Genomic DNA, 18,559 nt, shown 5'->3' with positions numbered 1-18,559 from the left:
CAGAAGGCCCCGCGTCCTGGGCATGCGCAGCGGAGTGCTAGGAAGCTGCGACGCCGAGTTTCACTCTGGCTACCTCCTCAGAGTCGGAGCTTCAGTCGGAGCGGTGCCCAGGCCGAACCCGAGCTGTAGCCCGAGTGCGGCGGTGCCTTCAGCCTGCCCCCTCGCCTTCCTCAGCTTCGGTGAGAGGGGCGGGCAGGCCACCTGCCTGTCGCCAGGGCTGGGGTCCCGGGGACGCGGGGGAGACCGAGCCGAGCTGGGACCGGAAGGGGGCGGGCGTGGGAGTGAGGGAGGGCTGGGCCGGGCCGGGGAAGAGCCCGGGGGTGAGGTCCGGGGGGATTGGGAGGACTGGCCGCCGGGCTGGGGCAGCCGCAGGCGGGAGTTGGGGAAATGAGACGCGCCGGCAGCTTGGGACAGGACTGGGTGCGAGGGTGAACGCCGGGTGGAAGCCGAAGGGCTAGCAGGGGGAGGGGCGCAGACCCTGGGAGTTTGGGGCGGTCGCGAGGAGGGTACCCCTTCCCGCAGGAGCGGGCCGAGGCGGCGGGGATATTGCCACCGGGCTCTGTGGTTCGGGGTGTGGCTTCGGCTGGGCTCTGCCTTCAGGTGGACGACTCGCTGGAGCCCGGGGCTGTACTTTTAAAGAGTTTGTCCCCTAACTCTGCTTCCCTCGCCTCAAGTAGGGGTCGCCCTCCCGGAAACCCCTGTTTCCTGGGGCCCTGTGTTACTTTTGAGGGGTGCATAATGTGTGTTGAAGAGGATTTAGAAGACGCTCTTTTCTGAAGCTGTTCTTTCGTACCCCCCCTCCCCCTCAAGCCAGCCTGGTTCCACTTCTCTACGTGCCAGTAACAATGGAAATAGTGTGTGCACAGGCGCTTGGACGTTAAGAATTAACTCAGAATATTTCTGCCTGCCATCCTAACTCCTCTAGTAGAGTTCTATAAGGTGGACTTTCTGGTCGCCAAAATCAGGCTTTACCATCCGGGTAACTGTAACTAGGCCTCTTGTTCGTTTGCTGTGTGACCTTGGCCAAACTTTTACCCTCTCTGGTGTGCTAATTTTCGTGGTTACTTACACTGCAGACTGGCTTATGAAGTCCGGTTAGGCCTTTCCATGAAAGAGCTGAAGTTTTTGTTTTTTTCCTCCCACCATCCCCTTGATTATTGAGCGGGTAGAGGGAGACTGTTGTACCTTCTGCCCTGCCCAGGCTGTTGGAAAATAAATCTGGTGATTTCCAGTCCCCGGCCGCAGTGCACAGACCCAACATCTGTGCATTCGTTTTCACTGACCGCTGTTTCTCCATTTAAAACCTGATCATCTTTTTCCTTGTTGGTGAAGGTGCCCTGGAATTTGCGTTGCTGAGTCAGCAAGGCTTTCCGATTTGCTCCATTTTTGTTGTTTGCGTTTTATATCAAGATGGGAACTCAAACAAGTCATTCCTCCTAAGGATCTAGTGTCTCCGTCAAGAAGGGACAGTTTGTGCCAGCTCTCCAGAGGGAAAAGGTAAGAGCCACAGGGACTTCTCATTGCTGCCTTCTGGACCTGGTTTTCAGCGGAGATGGAGACTGGGGAGCATGGAATTTAAGGTCTCCGGAATGAAAGTCAGCCTTGGGAGTCGATTGTTGATTGCCAACTGTCTCAAATAGAGTCAAGTGCTTTCTTGTCAAGGGCTTCTCCTGTTTAACCAGTCTTAGAGGATGCTTTCCACTTAAGGCATGCTTTACGCGGTGAAGGACACAAGTCATGATTTCAGCATCTGAACTGGGAATTTTTATTTCTTTTGTTGCACGAACAAAACTGGGTGCCTTCTTTGTGTCAAGCCCCGTGCTCAGTGGTGGGGCACCCCGATGAGCGACAAGAGCTCTGTCACCTGGGAGCTCATCATTTGGTGGAACAGACAGACAAACCATAGATAGTGGCAAGGCATTGTCGGTGTGCTATGTGTTGAGGCGGGAGGAATCACAGGGCAGAGCCCCAGCCCCCTGCCCCCCTAACCCCATTTGTGCAGGAAGGGATCGGAGGGCGGGTCAGCAAGCTTCTGGAAGAGGATAACTAAGGTGAGTTGTGAAGGGGTAGGACTTGAAAAGGAGGGGAGAAGCCGGGCAGAGGAGTCGGCATCTGCAGAGTCCAGAAGTTACCTGGTGCGCCTGGGCCACTGTAAGTAGCTCTGTGTGACCAGGGCAGCAAGGGATGGGTGTGGGGTAGAGGAGCCTGGTGAGGTAGGCAGAGGGCTGCGTTTGGAGGGTTTTGTGGGCCATGCCAAGGCTCTGGGGAGCAGGATTTTAGCAGAAGAATTCCAGGAGGGCATTTTAAACGAGCACACTGGCTGGAAGTATGGGATGGATTAGACGGGATTATGCTCTTTGTGACTTATTTCCTTACACCACACCAGTTTCTGATGGGGGTGGGGGTTAGACATGAGATTGTTGCCCCCAGTTTGCTCATGGCCTCCTTGAAGAGATAGAATGGACATAGAGAACTGTAAAGGGCAGGCAAGGGCTGTGGAAGTTGCTAAGAGGGTGTTTTCTTTCAGTTGGGCACCTTGAGGCATCATGGAGGTGCTGTTTAAACTGGGTCTTGAAAGTATGGGTAAGGTGAGGATGTGTGGCGAGGTGGGTGGGATTCTGCATGGAGCCGGGGCATGGAGGTGGGAAAACTGGATGTATATGGGGGGAGCAGTTGTCGCTTAAACTCTTGGGTATGGGCCGGGGAAGGGGAGGCATAGAGGAAAAGAAGGTATTGAAGGCAAGTGCGCTGGCAAATTCTGTTGATAGGGAGGGACCAGATTGTGATGGGTTTTCAGTGTCAACCCAAGGAACTTGAAATGTATTCGGGAACTATGCTTCGGGAGGCTCAATCTTGCACGTGCCTCTCGGGTGGACCAGGAGAAACAGAGTTGGAGAAGCCAGTTGGAAGAGAACACTTACCAGGGTGAGAGAGGCACAAAGGTCCCAAGCGGATGCTGGCAGCGGGTGTGAGGAGGTGAGGAGGGAGGAGAAAGTGAGCCATGGCAGCTGCGTCGCTGTGGGGGGAAGGTGGTGAAGAGCTAGAAACCCAGGTTTTTCTCCTAAGTGCCTGGGGACAGGGCATCCACTGGGGAAGCAGAATTAGGAAGGAAGGTGAGTCTGGATTCAAACATACGGAAGGTGCCGAAGAGACCCAACAGGAATGGGGCCATGGGCCCCACAGAAACCATGTGCCAGGGCTAGTGCTTGGCGCTTGGGGTAAGATGTGTTTGTTTTAATGTTTACCTCGGGTAAACACAGAGCTAGGTTAATACACACTCATCACTGTTGATGCGTGGCTTGCTTTTATTTATTGCCTACGTGATTTTTAATGAATGTCGTAAGCTCCTGCATTCCAGTCACCCAAAACAAAAGCTTGAAAGGAAAGTACACGTGTAATCGTTTGATCTTTCTCCCCATCCTGAGATAACCATTATCCCCTCACTTTCATGTAGTTTTATTGTACCTATGTGTTTCTTTTCTTTTTTTTTTTTTAAAGATTTTATTTATTGGGCGCCTGGGTGGCTCAGTTGGTTAAGCGACTGCCTTCGGCTCGGGTCATGATCCTGGAGTCCCGGGATCGAGTCCCGCATCGGGCTCTCTGCTCGGCAGGGAGTCTGCTTCTCCCCCTGACCCTCCCCACTCTCATGCTCTATCTCATTCTCTCTCTCAAATAAATAAATAAAATCTTTAAAAAAAAAAAAAAGATTTTATTTATTTATTAGAGAGAATAGCGAGAGTAGGAACACAAGCAGGGGGAGTGGGAGAGGGAGAAGCAGGCTTCCTGCCAAGCAGGGAGCCCGATGTGGGACTCGATCCCAGGACCCTGGGATCATGACCCGAGCCGAAGGCAGACGCTTAACGACTGAGCCACCCAGGCGCCCTGTACCTATGTGTTTCTAAGGAAAGTAAAAAAATATTGCTAAGATTTATCCGTATTATTGCATGTCATCTGGTTCATTTGTTTTCACTGCTGAATAATCTGTGGAGTGAACACGCCACAGTTCATGCATCTAATCTTCCACTGATGGGCACTTAGTTGTTTCCAGATTTCTGCGGTTGAAAATGTGCTGCTCTGGACATTTCCATACACATCTGCAGTACATGTGCAAGAGGTTTTCTTGGGTATGAACTTAGGGGTGATATTTTGCTGGGTTATAGGGTAAATAAAGGTGCCGCTTTCATAGATCTAGCCAGACTGTTTTCTGAAGTGGTTGTACCGGTGGATGGGACTTAGCTGCTCCACATTCTTGCCATCACTCACTATAGGCAGACTTTATTTTTGCCGATTGAATGGGTATAAAATGGGATCATTGGGGTTGTGATTTCTGTGTTCCTGAGCCCTGACATTGAATGTCTCTTCATAAGCTCATTGGCATGTTTCCTGTGAAATATTTGTTCATGATTTTTGCCAACGTTTTATTATTTACTGATTGTAACAGTTCTTTATAGATTCTTGATTTTGATCCTTTGTTCATATTGTGAATATTTTCTTCTAGCTTGTACTCTATTTAAGACATCTTTTGTTGAACCATTCTTAATTTTAACATAGTGAGATTTTGTTTGTTGTTGTTTGTTGTTGATGTTGTTTTTTATAGTCAGTGTTCTATGTCTTGTTTAAAACATCTTTTCCTGACCTCAGTCCTTGCCTCTAAGGAGCCTGTGCCCTCGTGGAGGGCCAGGTTAGATAATTGCACTCAGATGTTATGTGGACATTGATTGTTAGAAGTGGCCACTTCTGCCTGTGGGTATCTGCCGAGGGCAGAGGCACTTCCCTACGTTTTGAAAGAGAAATGGATTCAGAGAAGTATTTCTCGCAGAGAAGTAGTTCCAGGATGGTGGGAGCGTGGTGACGGGTGTTGGGGGAGCTGTAGACTAACCACTCCAGTTAGTTTGCACGTCGTCTGTGGCTGTTTTCACACTCTCCGTGGCAGAGTTGCGTAGATGCTGCAGACGCCCTATGTTCTGCAAAGCCTAAAATATGTGCTCTTTTGTCCCCTTAGAGGAAAAGTTTGCTGACTCCTGCCAGGGGAGTCGTGGTAACTGTGGTAACCTGACGAATGTGTCCCAGCCACCACAGTGGTTCAACTAGTTGTTGCTGGTTGGTTAATGAATCTCGGTCAGCGCTGCAAATGTTGCCAATTTTTCTGCTTTCCAGAAGCTGGAAACCTGGATTTTTTTTTTTTAAAAAGATTTTATTTATTTATGAGAGAGAATGAGAGAGAGAGAGCACATGAGAGGGGGGAGGGTCAGAGGGAGAAGCAGACCCCCCGCTGAGCAGGGAGCCCAGATGCGGGACTCAATCCCGGGACTCCAGGATCATGACCTGAGCCGAAGGCAGTCGCTTAACCAACTGAGCCACCCAGGCGCCCTGGATTTTTTTTTAATGGTGAATATTCCAATTTTTAAACAACAGCTCAGTTAAAAAAAAAAAACAAAACCTAAGAACTGTGTTGGCCAGGAAAAACCTAGCCGGCAGGCCGATGTGTCCAGCATCAGCATACCCCTTCTGTCTTGGACTCTGGAAACAGATTTGGGTTTCCTTAGACCTGTGGATTTTTGGGGCGCCTGGGTGGCCCAGTTGTTAAGCGTCAGCCTTCGGCTCAGATCATGATCCCAGGGTCCTGGGATCGAGCCCCGCATCAGGCTCCCTGCTCAGCCGGAAGCCTGCTTCTCCCTATCCCACTCCCCCTGCTTGTGTTCCCTCTCTGGCAATATCTCTCTCTGTCAAATAAATAAATAAAATCTTAAAAAAAGAAAAAAAAAGATCTGTGGAATCTTGGGCAGGTTGCTTATCTTTTGCCTCCTGTCCTCATCTGTAAAGTCAGGCGAAGACCTGCGCCCAGGACTGTGAGGCTTAAACGTTTAAGAACCTGTGGAAGGGACGCCTGGGTGGCTCAGTCGGTTAGGCGTCTGCCTTCGGCTCAGGTCATGATCCCAGGGTCCTGGGATCGAGTCCCGCATCGGGCTCCCTGCTCCGCGGGGAGCCTGCTTCTCCCTCTGTCTCTCTCTCTGTCTCTCATGAATAAATAAATAAAATCTTAAAAAAAAAACCCCAAAAACCTGTGGAAGGTGCTCAGTGCGTGGTGCCTTATAAGCCCTAGGTTGGTGGCCATCGCTGTTACTGCTTCCACTGCTCCCCCATTTTGACCCCCTGGGGAGGCCTGGGGACCAGGGCACATTGCTTCTGGCAGAGAAGGAGCAACATAGCGGTTCTTGGTGCTGGTGGAGGAGGTTGCCTACAGGGAATCAAAGATTGCTAGGGCCTGCCCCCTGGCCACCCTGTGGCTTGCTGGCTATTTATTTATTTATTTATTTATTTATTGAGAGGGTGAGCATGAGCAGGGGGAAGGGGCTAAGGGAGAGAGAGAATCCCAAGCAGGCCCCCTCCCGCCCCTGCTTCAGCACAGAGCCTGAGGTGGGGCACGATCTCATGACCCTGAGATCATGACCGGAGCTGAAATCAAGAGTTGAACACTCAACTACAGGGCCCCACCCTGTGGCCTACTGAGCCCTGTTTGGAAGGTTCTGCTCTGACCTGCCCCTGGAGGGCTCAGGCGGGCACCCACTAGAAGAGGAGTTGTCCCTTCCCTTCCAGCAGCCCCGTGTGTAGGGGACAGATCATGTATGAGTGTCCTTCCATCTCTCAGAAACCTGGTAAGTTCTGGGTGGCACCAGCTTGAGCCATCTGTTTTCGAGACAGAAGCCCCATCTTGCAGTGCCTGCCTATAGTTCAGGCGCATGGATGGTCTGTTTTATGCCTTTTCTTGGGACTCAGAGATGGGGATGTGTCTTGGCAAAGAGGTGCCATGGTACTTTGAGGAGGTCTGTTGTTTGCAAAACCGCACTGGGGTAGTTAGCAGCCATTTAAAGTAATGATGCTAAGTGACAGTGGTGGTTTGGTTTATGTTTATGGTCTTTTAAAAGTGCTGGGCATTTTAAAGAGATGTGTTGCTGATAACGGAAATAATACTTTTTCACTTTAGAAAATGTGAAGAGTTCAGGTAGGTAAGGAGGTCGAACCAGAGGCCTCCTACGGTTTCTCTAGTCGAAAGGCAGCTGGTGTGAACACTTCTGTAGGTTTCTGTTGAGTTTCCTCTATACTTCTCTTACCGGGTCAAAATAGTGCTGTGGCAGATATCTTTATGTCTCTATCTCCTTAGGTAAATTATTGGGTCAAAGCAAGTAAACATTTCTAAACCACTCCGTACATATTACCACATCTTTCTGGAAAGGGTTTATCGTTCCCAGGGGTAGGAGGACTCCATATACTCCTGCCAGCACCAAGTATTGAAATTAAGCTTTATTTTGTTTTTTTATTTTATTTTTTTAACTATTTTGATAGGCAAAAAAATAATGTTCCATTGTTTTAAATTTGCATTAAAAACAACATTTCTGGTCAGGTAGGACATTTCTTTGCCATGTTTGTATGCAGGATTGGCCTTTGCCGGGTCTGTGGGAAGGCTTCCTGCCAGGGCCAGGGTGGTTGGCTGTGCTGTCCTGAGGTCTTGGAAGGTCACGCTCCTCGTGTCAGCTGGTGGGTGTGGAGTTTCAGGCCGAGCTTCTTGGAAAGGCCCCAAAGGAGAGGTGGCTTAGGAAATAAGCCTGGGCTCACTGGGTTCCCATCCATGCCCCTCAGAACTCTTGCGCTCTGCAGAACAGCATCCTGGGCTTCTGGAGAAGTTGGCACGGAGGCCATTTCTTTGTCAGAAAGAGCACGTTCCTGCGTTTTACATACCAGTGAGCAGCCTGCGATCCCATTTGCAAATAGGTTCTGGTAATCATCAGGGGCCGGAAAATCCATCCAACTGCCTGAGTGGTAGAGCCTACAGAAGGGATGGTGATTGTTCCAAAGTCACGAGGGTGGAGTGTACTTGCACGTGTGTGTGTGCATGTGTGTATGTGTGTGTGCGCGCACCTTCTGACCGCTGTCTCCATCTCCCCTCGGGACGATGGAGGGTGGGGGCCGGTCCCTGTCCCTGCGTGGACCGAAGGGTGAACCGCTGAGCCCAGGCATGCACGAAGCCAGTACTTATTTCAGTAGGCTTTGGAGGGATGAAACAGGGTCCTCACATGTTGGTAAGGTGATGATCACAGTCTGAGCACCGCCTTAGAAACCACACTCCGGGACCTCTTCCCAGAGGCCGCAACCTTCATGGGATCCGCTTCTGTGGTTCCCGCACCTGGAGGCCCACAGTTAGGCAAGATGATTTGCACTCAGATTCTTGTGCCAGCTCAGATCTTGTTCTAAAGCTCTTCTAAATCCTCTGTGGATAGAAAGACTCTGGGACACATGTAACTTTTTTCTTTTGTGTGAAAATGCCTCCCTGGTAGGACAGCAGCAATCCTCTGTGCCCCATGGCGCAGCGCTGTGGGCAGGATTTGCAGGTAAATCCCGCAAGAGAATGCGAAGGAAAGCAGGAAGGTTTTTCTCATGGTCGAAGTTGTTGATATTTTTTAAAATGTAACTTTGGGCTCATCCTAAGAAGTAGTATGACCATTGTGGAACATCTGCAGGTACAGAAAGAGGTATACAAAACAGAACCGTAACTCCATCACTCCTGTTAACATTTCAGAGTTGTGGGGCGCCTGGGTGGCTCAGTCGGTTAAGCGTCTGCCTTCGGCTCAGGTCATGATCCCAGGGTCCTGGGATCGAGCCCCGCATCGGGCTCCCTGTTCCGCGGGAAGCCTGCTTCTCCCTCTCCCACTCCCCCTGCTTGTGTTCCCTCTCTCACTGTCTCTCTCTGTCAAATAAATAAATAAAATCCTAAAAAAAAAAAAAAAAAAGAACATTTCAGAGTTGTTCCTTGCAGCCTTTTTTTCCCCTTCCTTCCAGCCTTTCTACATTTTTAAAAGATTTTTATTTATTTATTTATTTGACAGAGAATGAGCGAGAAAGAGTGAGTGTACAAGCAGGGGGAGCAGCAGAGGGAGAGGGAGAAGCAGGTTTCCTGCTGAGCAGGGAGCCCAATGCAGGCCTCGATCCCAGGACCCTGGAATCAGGACACGCTTGGTGCCTGTCTGCTGTGTGCCCGAAGGCAGATGCTTAACCGACTGAGCCACCCAGGTGCCCTTAGCCTTTTTAAAAATTTTTTTAAGTTTATTTTTAGTAATCTCTACACCCAGCGTGGGGTCGAACTCACGACCCCGAGATCAGGTGTTGCACACTCTTCTGACTGAACCAGCCAGGTGCCCCAGTTCTTAATTTCTTTTGGCCTCAGTTCTCTCCCCTATAAAATGGGGGACAATGCCTACCTTCAAGGGCATTTGAGGGTTGAGAGAGCCTGAAGGACCAGAGCGCCCCACAGTAGGTGCCCAGTAAATGACACACCGTCCTGCCTAACAGCGGAGCGGGTGCTGTTCCGTATCCTGTATTTCGTGTTTGTCATGAGCATTATCAGAGGTCCATAGGCCTTTTGTAAACATCTTTCAGGACTTGTATTCCATCATTGGGATATACTGTAACTTCCTTAAGAATTCCCTTATTGTAGGTGTTTAGTTCCAGATTGAGGCTTTTTTCCCATGGCCAATTATAGTAATTATTATTTTCATAATTAAGAACACCCTCAACAGCCCCTGTCGTTAAGAGCCGAAACAAATTAGGTTTTTGAACTACAGCTTCATGATGGCTGAGGTGGTTGCAGAGAATGGGCTCCTTGACACAGCCCTTGTGTGCGTGTAATTGCCGTGTTCAAGTGGAACACCAGTGGGTCTGGCTTCAAATGTGCCCCAGGCCCCGGGAGCAGGAGGTTCTCCTCTCTTTTGTCTGCTGGAGTTTGAGACCCTCTGGGATATTAGGCATTTGAAGTGCTGAAGCCCCAGCTTTGGGTTAGCTCCAGCTCCGCCCTCAGGGAGTTCCTGTTCCAGTGGGGAGACAGACAGTGAAACCAATAAATGCAGTCTTTCGTGTTTGAAGCCCTGGGGGGTGGAGTCAGTGCTTTTCTGCAGAGGGTGTGGGTCAGAGGGCTCAGGAGAGGGGGGTTGCTGCGGCTGAGTCTGGAAAGATGGGCACGTTCGCTTGGGTTCTTTGGTGGAGAGAGGACTGGAGTCTGGACACGTGTAGCAGCAGGATCAACAGGTAGGAGGCAGTAGGCAATGGCTTTGAACGTTCTGGCACTTGCTAGAATTGGTTGTGTCTGGACCTAAGGAGGAGGCCGCGTGTTATGACGGGGGACAGCGGCTGTGTGCCATGTCGTCTTCCTCTCTGGGTCTCCAGTACCCCAACAGTGCCTGGATGAGGGTGGACCCTTGGTGTGTGGAGGCCAAATGCTTTCGTGAAGAACCTCAGCTGCAGTTCTAGCCCGTATCTCGCAGGCTGTTTGGCAGAGCTCTGCGAGTTGGTTCGTCTGGGGATGTGCAGACATGCTGGAACATACCACGTGTGCTGATATCCAGGAGGCCTCCGCTGCCTGCGAGATGAGTGATGCCTGCCAGGAGGTGCCAGGAGGAAAGTCTGGGCTCAGGATTAATTGGCTCTGAAACCAGTCCTGTGATTTGTACCTGGATGTGGTTACAGAGACTTCTAATTGCAATCACTGAGCTAATAAGCCAGCCGGCCCAAGGGCATCCCAGGTCTGATCCTCCAGAGTGGGATGTGTGCTTTTGTTGGAGCAGCGAGCAGCTCGGGGACAGCCCCGGCACCCGCAGGTGGCTCCCAGTTCCCGCAGGCCTGACTCCTCCATCGCCCGCGTCCTCATGCTGTGTGTGTAGCTCAGTGCCGCCCTGGGCCACCGCTCCTCCCCCAGACTTGAAGGGTGGGGATGTAGGTCTTGGGGTAGCAGGGGCTGGGCCAGAGCAGGGAAGGCGAAGGAGGACAGGCTTGGCGGCTAACTGCTGTGTGCCTGGCGCTGCGCTGGGTGCTCTGTACAGAGCTCTCGGAACACCAGTGAAAAGCACTGAGAACAGGCGTTAGTATCATCATTTTCAGGTGGGAGAAAGCAAACTTGGAGAGCTCAGGTACCTCCGTCAAGATGATACAGCGAGGGGCGCCTGGGTGGCTCAGTCGTTAAGCGCCTGCCTTCGGCTCAGGTCATGGTCCCAGGGTCCTGGGATCGAGCCCCACATCGGGCTCCCTGCTCCATAGGAAGCCTGCTTCTCCCTCTCCCACTTCCCCTGCTTGTGTTCCCTCTCTTGCTGTATCTCTCTCTGTCAAATAAATAAAATCTTTAAAAAAAAAAAAAAAAAAGATGATACAGCGAGTAGAGTAAGCCTGTGCCTGTTCATTTTCATGCACTGCTCCAGATCTGCCTGCCTTGTGGGGCAGGTGTCTTGAGTCTTCTCGAAACCTTGGTGGTGCAGTGCTGTCTCAGGGACAGGAACCTTATTACCAGCTGTGTAAGCAAGTCACCGCCACTCTCTGGGCCTCGGTTTCCTCATCTGCAAAATGGGGAGACAGTTCAGCGTCTGTACATGAGGGGTTTGTGTAGAAATCAGAGCAGACAGTGTGACTGGGAACCCTGGGCCCTGGGGGACGTGCTGTAACAGTTGAGGGTGCTCAGGACTCGGGATGGAGTCTCCTCTCTCCTCCCTCCTTTCTCAGCGGGGCCTGAGAGTGGAGCCCAAGGTAGAGTCGGGCTGAGCTTTCCTGTCCAGGAAATGGGCATTAGCACTGGGTTGATGGGTTTGCTCTCTGCTGTCACTTAGCAGTGTTTGTGTGCCCTTCAATAAGACCTTGACCTCTTTTGAGCCTTGTCATAAAGTGGAAGTACCGCCTTGTGGGTCTGTTAGGCATACGTGAAACAAGTCTATTTGGCGTTTGTCACTAAATTGGTCCTGTTCCTCTGGTACTCTGGGGGCCTGACACGGTACAGTGCCTTCACAGTGTAGTGCTCTTCTCCAAACAGCTGCAGGCTACTTCCCATGCAGCTGTGTTTTGAACTAATATGTATATAACACTTAGGACAGGCCTCTGCTGGGGCTGGCGATATAACTGTGGACAAGGCAGACTCCCAGCTTGGTGCTGTCTGGAGGGGCAGTAAGATCTGGAACGTCATCCTACCCATACGGGCATCAGAGTTCTGGTCGGTGCTGCAAGGGAGAAGCTCACATGATGGGCAGCCAGGGAAAGCCTCCCTGAACCACGCAGCCTGGGCCTCAAGGCTGAGTAGAGTTGACAAGGGAGGAGGATGGGCTGGGGTGGCCGGGAGAGGAACGTCTCAGGAGATGGATGCAAACCCTCTGGGCCTGACCAGTGGTCATCGAGGTCCAGACTGGGGTGCGGAGAGGCCGGGCTTCAGCATCTGTGAGATTTTAATGTTTATCTAGGGTACCCTTCGTGGCTAATGATGCCTCCTGGAGCAGCCTGGAGACCTGGGCGGAGCTAGGACTAAGCTTTGAGTCCCAGCTCTGCCGTTGACCCTCTGGGTGTCCTTGAGCCCTCCCTCTCCCCAGTCCTTTCGGAGACACAGGTTTTTCCCATCTGTAGCATAGCAGGTGTCTCACAAACAAATCCGCTTTGGAAACAGTAGAGTCTCCACCACATAGTGTAAGTGAGGGGTCACCACGGCCTCAGTGCACGAGGGGTTTGGGCTTATTCATGAAAACACAGGATAAAAGGATATACTCAATAGTTAGGTCACAGGGAAATGATCGGTAAAAAGAAGCTGGGCTGGTGATTAGCACCCAGGACTCACTCCGCTGAGTCTCCCTGAACATTCGCAGAGGCAGGTAGGATGCTTGATTGACTGAATTCTTCCTGGCTGCCTGAGCAAAGAGACAGGATCAGGTACTAGACTCACAAGGCTCTTAAGGTATGAGGGGAAAAGGTAATTGTGGAAAAGTAGACATTTTTTCCCCTCTGAGGCCGACTCTCGGGGACGCTCTGTGCGTTGGTAACTGTTTGTCCTGTTTACAGGTCTTCTGGAAGCACTGGGCAATGACCCCGAGACTCCAGCCCAGAGTGGTCTGAAACCGTTCGGCAAAGCAGAGGGAGACCTGGGGAAGATGGCCATGGCCCCAAGCCCTTCCCTGGCGCAGGTGTACGCCAGCCCCGTGGCGGTGGCTGTGTGGGAATGGCAGGACGGGCTGGGCACCTGGCACCCCTACAGTGCCACCGTCTGCAGCTACATCGAGCAGCAGTTCGTCCAGCAGAAAGGCCAGCGCTTCGGGGTGGGGAGCCTGGCCCACAGCATCCCCTTAGGCCAGGCTGACCCCTCGCTGGCCCCTTACATCATTGACCTCCCCAGCTGGACCCAGTTCCGCCAGGACACTGGTAAGACACTTCCTGCCTCTCGTACGTGTCGGATCGCCCGCGTTGGGGTTATGTATAGCAGTGACTCTCAGAGCTTCGTCCTGTCCCTGAAACGCGCTCAGTTGGGAGGCAGGTGCTGTGAGTGGTCCGGATACCACAGTATGAGATGTACCTCTCAGTAGTAGGGAGTGTCTTGAGAGCACAATGCAGGGGCCCTTCCAGCCCGTTTCCCCTTGTTTCCCAAACCCAAAATGCCTGCTTCCACCTGCAGAGATTGGAGGGTCTTGCGGACAGGCCAGCATGGAAGTAGTGTGCTAGTAATGAGGGCCTGGTGATGCGTCCTGCCTCCGCTGCACGTGTCTGTCTGACCTGGTTACACAGGTTACTGCACTCTCCCACGTGCTCATGTGTGGGTTTTTGTGTGTTTTAATCAGTATTACTGAGAATGGAACCATCAGCTTCCTCCTGGAGCTGTCCCTGTCCCTCTAACCCAGGGGTTCTCAACTGGAGGTGTTTTTTCCCCCCAGGACATTTGACAGTGTTTGGAGACATTTTTGATGGTCACAAACGTGGGGCAGGGAGCCACTGGCTCTGGTCAGTAGAGGCCAGGGATGCTGCAAAAACGCACAGGACTGGCCCCTGTGCCAAAGAATTCTGGGCCCAGGATGTCACTGGTGCTGGGACTGAGAAACGCTGCTCTGATCCCTACGGCAGGGTCCTCGGGTGTGTGAGGGCTAAGGCTTCCAATCAGTTGGATGCAGAGGGAATCCCTGCCTTCCTGATGTTTGCAGTCCACTGAGCAAGGCAGCAAACAAGATACATAATGTGGAAATTATGTATTGAATTAGGTCGCAGTGAGTGTTAATCAGGCAATGAAACCGTCAAGTGTTGGGAGAGATCAAAGTTTGAACTCAGGTGGCCAGGTCACCAGGAAGAAACGAAGACAGACCCGAGGGAGGGGCAGGTTGTCCCTTGAAGGGACTTTGGCTTTTATTCTGAAAGGGGGAGCGGTGGGAGAGGAGTGCTGTAATCTGATTTGGAGGTGAAGAGCATCCCTCTGGCTGCCACGGAGGCAAGGGTGGAGGTCAGGAGACCGGCAGAAGCGAATTGCGGCGATCATCTTTTGGCAGGTGCTATGGAAACATGGCCCAAGTTTGTTTTCTTCTTTTTCTCTCTAATCTTCAGGTTCGGCTTATTAAGAATATACGCTAACCACAGGGTGTTTCCCAGTAGTTGTCACTTGAGAAGTCAAAGGGAATGGTACATCCATGTAAGGGATTTATGTAACTACGAATAATGAGTTTTATAAAGTTTAAGAGATGTAAGAAATACTCCCTCATACGAGAGCACAGCCCGAAAAGTTTTCAGTGTGATCGTCAGCTCCCTAAGTGTACGTGCGTAGGAGCCCAGATGGGAGGAAATGCATATGGCAATATAAGCTGTGTGGTTGGTCTTGATCGTTGGATTATGGACGGTTTAATTTTCTTTATATTTTTTAGTTGTTTTTTTTTTTTTAAGTGGAGCTACATATTTTTCATCGCTAGAAATATTTTGAAAAAGCTTGCAGTCTGAGCGACAGCTGTTCTTTGACCCAAGTTCCCAGGATAGGAGCATAGGTCCCCCTCTGCCACTAGATCCCTGTGGGCCCAATTTCTTGCTTCTTTTTTTTTTTTTAGATTTTATTTTATTTATTTATTTTTTTTAAAGATTTTATTTATTTATTTGAGAGAGAGAGAGTGAGAGAGAGCACGAGAGGGAGGAGGGTCAGAGGGAGAAGCAGACTCCCCGCCGAGCGGGGAGCCCGATGCGGGACTCGATCCCGGGACTCCAGGATCATGACCTGAGCCGAAGGCAGTCGCTTAACCAACTGAGCCACCCAGGCGCCCTAGATTTTATTTATTTGAGGGAGCACACGTTTGAGCGAGCACGAGGTTGGGGGGAGGGGCAGAGGGAGAGGGAGAAGCAGAACCCCCGCTGAGCAGGGAGCCCAACTCGGGGCTCGATCCCAGGACCCTGAGATCCTGACCTGAGCTGAAGGCAGATGCTCAACCGAGCCACCCAGGCGCTCCCCCCTCCCCCACCTAGTTTCTTTACCTAGAGGGAGCTTTCTGCCCTTTCTACCCAAAATTTGGAAAGCATAACTGGTGTCAGTCTTAAGGTCAAATAGCAGCATGACCCTATGCACACTGCGACCGTGTTGATTTATTTTGGTTGTAGAAAGAGAATTTTTAAGCTCCTTCCATTTTGGGGGGCTAGCAGATTCACCATTTATGTGTCTGCCTTCTTTTCGAACAGGCACCATGCGGGCTGTGCGGAGACACCTGTTCCCCCAGCACTCAGCCCCCGGCCGGGGCATCGTCTGGGAATGGCTGAGTGACGATGGTTCCTGGACGGCTTATGAAGCCAGTGTTTGTGACTTCCTGGAGCAGCAGGTGGCCAGGGGCAACCAGCTTGTGGACTTGGCTCCCCTGGGGTACAACTATACCGTCAACTACGCCACCCACACGCAGACCAACAAGACTTCGAGCTTCTGCCGCAGCGTGCGGCGCCAAGCAGGACCCCCGTACCCGGTGACCTCCATCATTGCTCCGCCAGGCCACACGGGAGTCGCCTGCTCTTGCCATCAGTGCCTCAGTGGCGGTGGAACTGGCCCGGTGTCAGGCCGCTACCGCCACTCCATGACCAACCTCCCCGCGTACCCTGTCCCCCAGCCCCCCCACAGGACCGCCATTGTCTTTGGGGCCCACCAGGCCTTTGCCCCATACAACAAGCCCTCGCTCTCTGGGGCTAGGTCTGCACCCAGGCTGAACGCCACCAACCCCTGGGGTGGGGCGCCACCCTCCCTGGGGAGCCAGCCCCTCTACCACTCCAGCCTCTCCCACCTGGGACCGCAGCACCAGCCCCCAGGATTGTCCACAGCCAGTGGAGCCAGGTATCTCGTGTTACTGGGGATCCGTTTGTCCTCCGTGCGCCGTGTCAGCAGGCTTGGGTTTCTGCTCTTACTTAGCTGGGAAGACACGCCCACGTACCTGCAGGCCTGGGCCCTGCCTCCTTGGCTGTTCTGCTGTGGCGTCTGGTGCCAGGTGCGGGCCTTCCACAGCCTTGCCTTGCACGGAGCCTACCTGAGCTCCGGTACCTGAATGCTGGTAGTTGCCTCATGGGTTCGAAACAGCAGTGCCTTCGTTCACTCAGAAGAGCCAGGCTCTCTGTAGAGCAGGTAAAGGCCTTTGAGCCGCATAGCTCTGCTGTGTACCTGAGGATGCATCACTGACTTCTCTGTGCCGGGCACTGAAGACACAAGAGGTGGAAGGTTTAGTCTCCTCCCACTCGGCCAGGGGAAGGCCCTGAGCCCAGTTTGGGAGCTTAACAGTTGGTTGAGGAGAGAGCAAAATGCTGTGTGTGGCGGGTGGCAACAGGTGGCTTCCACGCTGGTGCGGTCAGCCCAGTGACTTGTAGAGCTCTCTGCGCCTGGAGGAGGATGGTGAGATGGGCCCCACCTGGACCCCGGAGGGCACCGACTAGTCAGGGGAGCCCTGGAGTGGCCAGTGGGGGGTGTTCCTGGGGTGCCCGGGGACCTGTCGCTGACGAGGGGACTCGTCAGGATGCGTTATTGAAGGCGTTGGGCTTCTGAATGTTAGCCGGGATGGGGGCTGGTTTCTGGGAGGGTGACCGGTGACTGGACATGTGGGCCTGTCGCGGGCCTGTGGCTGCCCTGCCCCTCTGTTTGGGTTGGACTGATGTCGGCCTCTAGCGTTTTTTTTTTTTTTTAAGATTTTTATTTATTTATTTGACAGAGACACAGCGAGAGAGGGAACACAAGCAGGGGGCGTGGGAGAGGGAGAAGCAGGCTCCCCGTGGAGCAGGGAGCCCGATGCGGGGCTCGATCCCAGGACCCTGAGATCATGACCTGAGCCGAAGGCAGATGCCCAACGACTGAGCCACCCAGGCGCTCCGGCCTCTAGCATTTTTTTAAAGCTGGGCTTCAGAGGACCCTGCCAGCTTCTATAAGACACGGCGGCGGCTGCCATTCACTGAGTGCACGTAGCTGGGCTGTGTGAGTGATTTCAGTCATCCTTGTAAGGCCACCTGATAGGTGGTGTCCTCAGCTTACAGGTGAGCACGCTGAGGTTGGCAGGACCGCCAGCAAGTGGCCGAGCTGGGAGTCAGCCCAGGCCTCAGAGCAGGCCGTGAGGGACACATGGAGATCTTGAAGCTCTCTTAAAAGGCGGAGTGAGGGGAAGGCAGAGACGTCCTGAGGGATGAGTGTGGAGGAGTCCGTAGACAGGAGGGGGATGGGTCAGGGCATCTTCCTGGGCATCTTCTCCTTCAGAGATTGGGGGGGCGGGCATGTGAACCTGAGGTCTTTCTGGGAATGGGGCGACCGGAGCTTTCACTTGGCCTTCTCCCTGGATTTTCGCAAAGGCGTTAGCAAGCAGGGCTCTGTGCTGTCTCAGCCCCACCCAGTGTTCTGTGAGGCCCCCTCCAGTATGTGGGTCAGAATCTTTCAGAGAAAAGTATGCTGTCTGCTAGCCCAGAATGGTTATCAGCAGGGCTAGAGCTTCTTTTCTACTGGGTCAGTTTTGCTGAGCCTCCTAGGGCTTCTTAAGGTCTTACAAATTATTTTGAGGCACATTTCTAGATAGTTCTAGAGCTGGGATTCTGGGATGGAGCCAGGTGATTTAATTAATGGGCTTTGTTGCTCTCTCCTGGTCCGGCGCTCCCATTGGTCTCCCCTGCTACTCCTCTGGCACCCCCTCCCCCGCCTGAGGGCCTGAGGGCCTGAGGGCCTGAGGGCCTGAGGGCCTGCCAGAGTGGGTCCTACTGGTACAGGCCCGGCAGGTCACAGTAGGGAGGGCGGCTGGGCCAGACGCTGTTGTCGTTGCTTCTGGGCTATGCGTGTTACTGCTTGCCCTGCTTGCCTTGGTTGTAAGCCAGGAAGGGAGCCAGGCCACCTGGCTCTGGTAGCTGAAACTGCCTCAAAGGGGCCTGCCTCACGAGGTGGGTGTTGTTCATCTTTATCTCCTCCAGCTTTTCAGGAGCTGGGAGAGGCACGGTTCACTCTCATGGGCCTATCCCCCCCCCTGTTTTGAAAAACAGGGTTTCGGGGTGCCTGGGTGGCTCAGTCGTTAAGCGTCTGCCTTCGGCTCAGGTCATGATCCCAGTGTCCTGGGATCGAGCCCCGCATCGGGCTCCCTGCTCTGTGGGAAGCCTGCTTCTCCCTCTCCCACTCCCCCTGCTTGTGTTCCCTCTCTCGCTATGTCTCTCTCTGTCAAATAAATAAAATATTAAAAAAAAAAAAAAAGAAAAACAGGGTTTCCCCATGCCTTATTTGTAGGGCGGCCCTTTTCAGTTAACCCCTTTCTGATGGGTG

At 52.6% G+C, this 18,559-nt stretch overlaps 1 protein-coding gene across 6 annotated transcripts in view; it reads left to right on the top strand.

The window, feature by feature from the left end:
• Positions 1 to 18,559, top strand: part of DTX2 (deltex E3 ubiquitin ligase 2) — a 37,046-nt gene continuing 18,487 nt past the window's right edge. The window contains exons 1-4 of one of the 6 annotated variants that reach the window (XM_034988592.1): positions 94 to 179; positions 1,333 to 1,497; positions 12,853 to 13,209; positions 15,484 to 16,120. In XM_034988592.1, the coding sequence (XP_034844483.1) occupies positions 12,942 to 13,209; positions 15,484 to 16,120 (905 nt within the window). In that variant the 5' untranslated portion in view covers positions 94 to 179; positions 1,333 to 1,497; positions 12,853 to 12,941. Of the gene's footprint in view, positions 180 to 345; positions 421 to 508; positions 1,498 to 9,728; positions 10,078 to 12,852; positions 13,210 to 15,483; positions 16,121 to 18,559 lie in introns of those variants that run through there. The other 5 variants (XM_034988593.1, XM_034988589.1, XM_034988591.1 and 2 more) reach the window with 5 other exon arrangements.

This window comes from Mirounga leonina, unplaced genomic scaffold (assembly GCF_011800145.1).
Source record: "Mirounga leonina isolate KUSES-001 unplaced genomic scaffold, KU_Mleo_1.0 Mir_454, whole genome shotgun sequence".
Classification (NCBI taxonomy): Eukaryota; Metazoa; Chordata; class Mammalia; order Carnivora; family Phocidae; genus Mirounga; species Mirounga leonina.
The sequence above is the reverse complement of the archived record's forward strand: the minus strand, read 5'-3'. Positions and strand labels throughout refer to the sequence as shown.